General features: G+C 39.5%; 1 protein-coding gene and 1 pseudogene across 1 annotated transcript; one reads left to right on the top strand and one right to left on the bottom strand.

Moving 5' to 3' along the window:
- Positions 1 to 3778: 3778 nt before the first annotated feature.
- On the bottom strand, positions 3779 to 4279 carry LOC145064641 (uncharacterized). Its single transcript, XM_079012051.1, has one exon. It carries the CDS (start codon positions 4277 to 4279, stop codon positions 3779 to 3781), a length of 501 nt encoding a protein of 166 aa, XP_078868177.1.
- Positions 4280 to 6486: 2207 nt separating this feature from the next.
- LOC145064640 (ACT domain-containing protein ACR9-like) lies at positions 6487 to 8732 on the top strand (annotated as a pseudogene).
- Positions 8733 to 9293: the final 561 nt, after the last annotated feature.

The raw sequence follows: 9293 nt of genomic DNA, 5'->3' as shown, positions 1-9293 counted from the left end.
AAGTGTTTCGCTATGAAGGACCTTGGTGAAGCTGCCTATATCCTAGGGATAAGGATTTTGAGAAACAGGAGTAAAAGACTAATTGGACTTAGTCAAAGCACCTATGTGGATAAAGTGTTGAAAAGATTCAACATGCATAACTCCAAGAAAGGTGAGTTACGCATTCAGAGTAATGCCAGATTGAGTAAGACACAAAGCCCTAGTACTGAGGTTGAGATAGCAGAAATGAGTCGACTACCTTATGCTTCAGCTGTAGGGTTGATCATGTATGCTATGACGTGTACTCGACCTGATGTAGCCTTTGCTTTAAGCATGGTTAGCAGGTATCAGGGGAACCCTGGCAAGGAACACTGGACTGCGGTAAAGAATATCCTCAAGTACCTGCGAAGGACTAAGGATTGGGTCCTTACCTTCGGTGGGAGTGATGAATTGAGAGTTGTAGGGTATAGTGGTGCTAGCTTCCAGACTGATAGGGATAATTTCCGCTCTCAGTCGGGCTGGGTCTTTACCTTAAACGGAGGAGCAATCACTTGGAAGAGTTCCAAGCAGGAGACAGTGGCTGATTCCACTTGTGAATCAGAGTATATAGCAGCAAGCGAGGCAGCAAAGGAGGCTATATGGCTAAGAACTTCATCGGAGACCTTGGAGTTGTACCAGCTATAAAAGAGCCAATGGAGATTTTCTGTGACAGCAATAGTGCGGTTGCCTTAGCCAAGGAACCAAGGGATCACGGGAGATCCAGACACATCGACAGAAAATACCATTTTATCAGACATCGAATCGAAGAAGGACTCCTCGTGGCGAAGAGGGTATCATCGGATGAGAACCCAGCAGATCCCCTCACGAAGGGACTGAGTAGGGTTAAGCATCTCCAGCATGCTCGGAGCATAGGGCTGAAGGATGATATTAGATTTAGTAGTTAGATAACCTCGAAATTTGTAAAGTGTAATTGACATTAGATGATGAATAAAAAGTGTTTTATTTATGATTAAAGTGTTGCTATCTCTTGTTGATCGTTTACTATATTTCGTTTGCATGTTTTGACTTCCATAATAATTTTGTTTGGTATAACATATTATTCAAGCCTCCACAGTCGGTCATATGTCGGAAGTAGGTATGAATCAAGACTGTCATGATTGGTTGCAGAGGTCTAAGGTGTTGGACAAGGCTACAACAATCATGAGTGCTCATAAGTTCTGAGCATTGGACTCAACCCACGCTCACTGGAATCACTTCATGGAATTCTATCTCGAGTGATCGTGAGACGGTAATATCATATAAGTCTTCAAACCTAGAGATATGATTTGTTACTTACAAGTTGGTTATGCATTGATTGTACGAAAACACATTGGTAACTCGATGTTATAAAACGTGCTTTTGTGTGTAATTCAATGAGTGGTAGAACAAACATATGAGTTGAAGTTTATCTGTTCCTTCTTGGATTAGAAGTTGATATCTGGGCCCCTCGATGATTTTGTTTTGACCTATGTACCGGGCCCGGTCAGAACTAAATTAATGTGTTCAGTTGAGTTCTATGTCAAACAAATCGGAAATCGGGAAACAAACTGATGGACAATAAGTAAGACATTGTTCCATGTATTTGTCCGGCTGATATCTAGAATAAAGGATTATATGATCACTTATCTTAAATGGCGCGTTCTAGTTCCACAGAGTTTAAAGAGCTACGATTGCTGATCGGTTCCTGAAGTCATACTTGCAACTATAGTTATTAGACTTATCCAAGTGGGAGACTGTTGGATATAGTGTCTAAGTTCATAACTATATTTGGTATGTACTTGACCCGACCCGGCATGGTCCATTTGGGTTGCACTTCACCCGAACAGTTTATGGATAATATTTGAGAATAGTACAAGTTATGATTTATTAATATATTATAAGTTCTAATATATTAATATAAGATCATATTATTTAATTAGTAGTGATCTATAATTAATCTAGGATTAATTTAGTGATCAAAGTTATTACTAATTAAATATGGGCTTCTATATTTATATTGTGTGGGCTAATGCTTATTTGGAATGGGCTAGGCTTGGATGGAAAAGTCCATGGATACTCCATGGAGCTTTAACCCATGGATCTCATGGAAATGAAGAGACATGGGTATTAGGGTTTAACCCTAATCCACCACACTATATAAAGGAGGCTTTGGTTCTTGAAATGACTAGTTGACACTTGTTGAGGTGAGGGCATTTTCAAGATAGTAGTATCTATTCTCTCAAAGTTCCAAGTTTGTGGTGATTTGTGACTTTCATTTGAGGCATCCACATTATTGGTGCTAGGCTCTAGAACTCCAAGCAATCAACTACAACTACAAGGTAAGTATATCTTCTAGCTTATTTGATTCATGTTCCCCATGCCATGCTAGTTAGGATATAAACCTTGGAAAATTAATTATTTGCATGTATCTTAGACAAACATAGATCCAAGGTTTATTAGGGTTGCATGTACACTTAGGAAGTGTTAGAATGCTCAAAACCCATCACGATCTACTTGGGCTTCCTTGATCTGTGAGTCTAGGGAGATTGGATTGTGATTGATAGGGTCTTCAGATGATGACATGAATACTCCTTTTGGCTTAGGGCATCAACTACCACGTTAGCCTTGCCTGGATGGCATTTGATCTCGCACTCATAATCATTTAACAGTTCGATCCATCTCCGCTATCTCATGCTTAGTTTCCTTTTGATTTAGAATGTGTTGGAGGCTCTTGTGGTCTGTAAAGATGGCGCACTTGGTACCGTATAGGTAATGCCTCCAAATTTTTAGGGCGAAGACCACCGCTCCCAATTCCAGGTCATGCGGGGCATAATTCACTTCGTGAGTTTTTAGTTGTCTGGATGCATAAGCAATTACCTTCCCGCGTTTCATAAGAACACAACCTAAACCCTGATTCGAAGCATCACAGTAAACTATGAAGTCTATGATTCCCTCTGGTAAGGATAGCACTGGAGAACTATAGAGGGCTTGCTTCAAGGTTTGGAAAGAAATCTCTTGCTTCTCCGTCCAGTTGAATGGTATACCTTTCTATGTCAATGTGGTAAGGGGTTTGGCTATCTTAGAAAAGTTCTGAATGAACCTTCGATAGTAGCCTGCGAGTCCTAAGAATTTACGAATTTCCATTGGCGTTGATGGAATCGACCAACCTTCAATGGCCTTTACTTTGGAGGGATCTACATGTATTTCCTTCCTGGCTAACTACATGTCCCAAGAAATTCACACTGCGGAGCCAAAACTCGCACTTGGGAAGTTTCGCATATAACTTTTCAGCTTGAAAGGTCTTTAAGATCTGTCGGAGGTGTTGGCTATGATCTTCTTCACTTCACGAGTACATGAGGATGTCATCGATGAAAATGATTACAAATTTATCAAGAAATGGGCGTCAGACTCGATTCATGAGGTCCATGAATGCGGCAGGGGCATTTGTTAGACCGAAGGGCATCATGACGAATTCGTAATAACCATAACAAGTTTGGAAAGTAGTCTTAGAAATGTCCTCATCTCGGACTTTGAGTTGATGATAACCGGATCTCAGATCTATCTTAGAAAAGTAACTAGCTTCTTGGAGCTGATCGAATGGATCATCAATTCGTGGAAGTGGGTAACGGTTTTTGATAGTGAGTTTATTCAGTTCCCTATAGTCGGTGCACATCCTGAAGGATCCGTCTTTCTTTTTAACGAAAAGAACCAGAGCTTCCCATGGAGAGAGGCTTGGTCTAATGAATCCTTTATTCAAGAGTTCACTTAGTTGGCTTGACAATTATTGCATTACAGTAGGAGCCAACCTATAGGGTGATTTGGTGATTGGAGTGGCTCCAGGAACTAGGTAGATTCGGAATTCGATTTGTCGTTCTGGGGGTATTCCAGGAAATTCCTCTGAAAACACATCTGGGAAGTCACATGCCACTGGAATGTTTTGAATGCTCGCTTCCTCTTTGGTCTTATCCTCCACGTGAGAAAAGAATGTGTCGTTCTTCATTTGTGAGCACTTTTGAGCCCTGATTCTCGGGATAAGGCGAAGGTTTGCGTCGGGTTTATCTCTGCAGATTATTAGGGTTTCGTGGTTAGGAAGATGAAGGCAAACAGCCTTCTCGTGGCACTTAATATCGGCATGATGGGGGCTTAACCAATCAATGCCGATGAACACACAAAAACTCCTAATATTTACAGGCATTAAGTTTATTTCGAATGTATGCTTGCTTAGAGTTATTTCACACCCTACATAGATATCCTTAGTTGATCCAGTCTTCCCATTAGCCATTTCCACCGTGAAGGCTTCATTGAGCTTCTGGGGTTGTTGCTTAGTAAATGTTTGAACTTATTACTCACAAAACTTTACTATGCTCCGCTATCAAATAAATGCATGCATATGAGTTGTTAAGCAGAAACGTACCGGTGTCAATGGCTGGGTCCTGCATTGCTTCACCCTGGCCCATTGTCAATACTCTTCCTGCTGCACCTGTCCCTTGATTGCTCACGTTGGGACAGTTTCGCCTAATATGCCCAGTTTTCCTGCATCCGTAACAGGTATAACTAGCTCCCGTATTGTGGTTGTTGTTTTTGTTGTTGTTGTTGTTGTTGGTTGTCATCTGGTTCTGTTGAAGCTGAGTCCTACGATACTTCGCTATGTGGCCCTTCCGGTTGCACCTTGTGCAACTTATCTCTCTGCAATCCCCGTGATGGTGGATTTGCATTTGTTACAATTAGGGAGATTTCCCGAGTACTGCTTGGAAGCATTTGGTGTGGATGAGGTTGGAGCATGTGGTGTGGTAGTGCCTTGTGTTGCAACATGGACGGACACCGTTTGTTGCTTCTTAGATGATTCCGAGTTTCGTTTTCCCTTTCTCTTATTGTTTCTTCCATTCTTACGCTCTTCCTCATTCTTACCCTCCGCCTCCACCGTCTTGTCACCCTTCTTATTGCCATGATCGTACAGTTTCTTAGACAATCTCTTGGTGTTATCAAATGTCTTAGGGTTTGCCACAGTGACATTCCCTTGGATAGGTTCAGTCAATCCCCAGATAAACCTTTCAATCTTTTCTCTTCTGAGGTGATCATTCTGTGACACAGAAGAGATAGCTCACTAAACCTAGATATGTATGCGTCAATGTTGGATTTTTGGACCGTGAGATTCCACAACTCTTGCTCCATCTTCTGAATCTCATCTTTAGGGCAATATTCCGCTAACATCATCTCCTTCAGCTCTTCCCAGGGCATCGCATTTGCCACTGGGAGTGTCATGGCCTCAACGTGGCCATTCCACCAGGAGAGAGCTTGGTCCATGAACGTACAGGCTGCGAACTTGACCTTACACTCATCCAAACATTCGCAGATTTCGAATACCGACTCTACTTTCTCAATCCATCTTTTTAGGGCTATGACGCCTCCTGTCCCATTAAAGGTTCGAGGTTTGGCGTTGGTGAAGTCCTTGTAGGTGCATGCTCGTGCGGCTCCATGATTTGTTCCTTCATTTGTACTTCCAGTTCCCTGTCCATTGCCTTCTCTGTTGTTTCCATTGCGAATCTATGCAAGTGATGCAGTGACCGCAACAGACACTGCTGACTGGAATGCAACCGAGTTAATTTTTGGAGGCAACGGCTCGGGGTTTCCACAGGTGGGTCGTTGAGGCATCCTTCTGTCATGGAACGGAAAGATGTTGAGTGCCTATTGTTCTTACGACTTTGTGATCCTATAGGCTAAGTGTATAACATGTACTTAAGTAATTTCACACATTGACAGAAAACATGGAAGTATAGCACATAGCAGATAACAACGCCATGATAAAACATAAAGCATTTTTATTAATACTAATAGGCTTGCTACATGAAAAGTTGCCAAAAAGGCATACAGTACATATAAAATCCGGCAGCATGATGACACTATGAGTAGTGTAATCACTTAAACATAGAGTTGATAGTACGTAGGGTGGTACGTGTTAGAAGGAGCAAATTATTAGTAGGAGATATGGTTGGTTTCACATATTGTGACACCTATATAGCAAGTAGTAGAGCAAGTCCTATCGGTAGTGCTGATGATGGCACTCAATCGTCGAGCTGACGTATCAGAAGTTCAACCAGTTCATTTGCCTCTTGGGTGATTACCTCAACCCTTTGCTCGGCTCGTACAGCCCTTGCTTCGGTCGTAAAGAGTTGACGCTTGAGATTTATTATTTCTTCCTCAAGAGAGCGTAAATGGTATGCATCACCCCTCTAAACCGTGTGTGGATCTGATGGGGCTTTCGATAGGTGGGGTTCATTGCATGCCTCCTCAACATCCTTTCCTTCATCTGACTCCCGGTCAGACTCGTCGTATTCATAATCAGTTACCACATACTCTCCCGGTTCCACTTCGGGTCCCACCTGTTGACCCATGGCAGGGCCCCCTTCGGGGTTTTCTTCAGGGTCCTCCTCAAGAACTCCTTGAGCCACTAGCGCTTGGTAGAAGTGTACCCCTTGCTGATCATCATCCATGGTGAATGCATGGGGCATGGGAACGAGACATGTTTTGATTACTCTCATAGTATTTTTCATTATTAGTGTTTGGATTCCCTAGAGTTATTGGAGAGTGGGTAGGCTTTTGGATTCATTTCCCGCTACAGTTACTCCCGAAAACATGTTGGTCATATTCTAAATAAATATAGTTGATCAGGCTATATTTATCCCTAATATGACTACATAACTGCCCAGGTTTAACCATAGTGTTCAATCTCCTCCAGAAGCTTTTATTAATTGTTGTTAGGTTATTATCGTAATATGCGCACACAAGTGTTGATTTTTTTTGTTTTGTTCAGAGTTGTTTAGTCCCATTGTGTTTATAGTTGCATATCATGTATGGTTAGACATGCTAGTTCACTATAAACATTGCTCTGATACCAACCTATCACACCCCGAACCAGATGGCGGAAACGTCCGGGGGCTTGTGTGACTAACAATTGAATAATCATCACAATGAATATAGATGAAACATAACACATTCATCACCCATATTACATAATACAACCAACATTGTTCACATCAAGTACATTGTTAAAATACGTAAATTCCAATTGTTCAAAGTACGATAAGTGACATTACATAAACAAAACCAAACACACTCGCATATCTTCCAGCTTAACGATTACCTGAGAATACAAGTTATTTTGAAAACGGTCAACATATATAATGTTGGTGAGTTCATAAGTATGGTTGAATAGAAATCTTGTATCTTTCGTAAAAACCCAGAAAATCCGATATTTTCTGTAAATTGTCTGACAATGATGTGTAAATCTAGTATAAATGCATGTATGAAATTTATAGTTATAACTTGTATGCATGTATTGTATCGTGAATAAGTGATAATTGTATATGACTATTTCTCCCAGAAAATCCGATATTTTCTGCCTTGGAAGAATTTCATATATACCCTTATTAAATGTTTAAATATCGTATTTACCCGACTTAAAATCTAAATATCATATTTACCCTTCCTAATGTTTTAAAATATCGTATTTGCCAAAATCTATTTTTTAAAAAGATTTTATTATTTAATAATCATTTTTTATAATTGAAATTTTTTAAAATAGAATAAATAATAAAATAGACAATAATACCCTTATCTAGACCCTAATACCCTTACCTTACCTGTTCAAAATCGTAAATCGTAGGAATCCTTTGAGATGAGGTTTCTGGTCGTCTTCATAGGATCGCCGGTTAAAAACATGGCTTTTATCTTGTTCCCTATTGTTTTTGCCTGCGTTTTATCTCGGTCAATAACCATCTCAAGCAATTACTTGATTCTTCTAAACCACCTCTAGTTTATCTGTTAAAGGTCATCCCTCTTGATCGAAAAAGGTTAATCCATGGTAACCACTACCACCATTTCGTCTTTTTCCCTTTCTTCTTCCTTCGAAAACTAAAATTGACATATAAAGATCCAATTTTATTGATGTTACACAAGTGATTTGTGAACTCGAGCTAACAATTCAAAAGCTTGAAAGTAATGAAAAACCCATATAACAAGGTCTTGGATCTCTTCTTTGTCACTGATCACTTGTAAGCCCTTTTGAAATATTGTATATAAGCTATTAATTTGAGTTAGCAGGACCTGGATATGAGAGCCAAAAAGGGTTTACTTCTATTTCAGAAGAAATTGTTGATGAATTGTTTAGTTGTCAGCTTGCCACCAAGTAAGATGATCGTTCATAAGCTCTTAGCAGACATATTGGATGTTAAAAGTTGTTATTACTGTTGATAATTTAACAAACCCATCTGATACTTTTGCTTCAAATGCAATGCCTTGATCAGAAAGCTCTCACAATTTAAAGATCTCCAAATACTGCAATATCAAGGTGTATATACTCAAATTGACTTCATAATACTATTTTATTTTGTTTGATGTTTGAAATGAATAGGTTATCTTGTTTTTATTCAGATAGCATATGGAAGAATTTCTAATAGTGTGAAAGGGTACCGAAGCTTGGACTTGTTTATACAGAAAGATGATGGAACAAAATAATGGATACTGAAAACCAAGTTGCTTTATGTTCACGTCTTAAAGAAGAGATACTACATCCATTAAGAGTCATCATCACAAACTGGGGCCCAGATGATACAGAACTTTTGCTTGCAAATCCTTCTGATTACCTGATGCATGATGCGTGTAATTTTAAGAAGGAAGATGCGGCAACAAGGGGATTAGGAGGATGTGCTGAGATCGTAAGTAGTAGGATGTTATGAAAGTAAATTAACATGTGTGATCTGAGATGTATTGGAATTTAGAAGCAAAAGGGTATTATTATCCATTTCATATGTATTTTCAATTATAAGGACTTAAGACTATGAAAAAAAATATAAATCAATAAAAATTATCAAAAAAATAGATTTATGTATATATGATATTTAAAAATATTAAGAAGGGAAAATCTGATATTTAGATATTAGGCCAGGCAAATATGATATTTTGACATTTAATAAGGGCATATACGAAATTCTACCTTATGCCTTAATGTCTAGGTTCTTGACTCGTTGATTAAGTGTTTTCGTGTTGACACAGTTAAAGAATTAATCTTCTATGTGTTTAAGTGTTGTTGAATCCCTACATGAGCCTTTATAACCATACATGATAAAGACTAAGTCGCCCGTCTTGGCATTTTCCAAACGCCGGTATTGCTCAAGATTTTGTTACCCTAGACTAGCCGAGTCTAACTGTAGCGAATAGCTCAGGTGTGGGGAGTCACCCCGTATAGATCTATACACAAACTCTCGCTTTCCCTCCAGGAAACTCTGGTTATAACTACA

This window comes from Lactuca serriola, chromosome 7, assembly GCF_051521515.1.
Source record: "Lactuca serriola cultivar US96UC23 chromosome 7, Lser_US96UC23_V15, whole genome shotgun sequence".
Taxonomy (NCBI): Eukaryota; Viridiplantae; Streptophyta; class Magnoliopsida; order Asterales; family Asteraceae; genus Lactuca; species Lactuca serriola.
This window is presented reverse-complemented; position numbering and strand designations above follow the sequence as displayed.

Coding starts and splice junctions, on each gene's coding strand:
- LOC145064641 (XM_079012051.1), bottom strand. CDS start 4,279: ATGGCTAATGGGAAGACTGGATCAACTAAGGATATCTATGTAGGGTGT.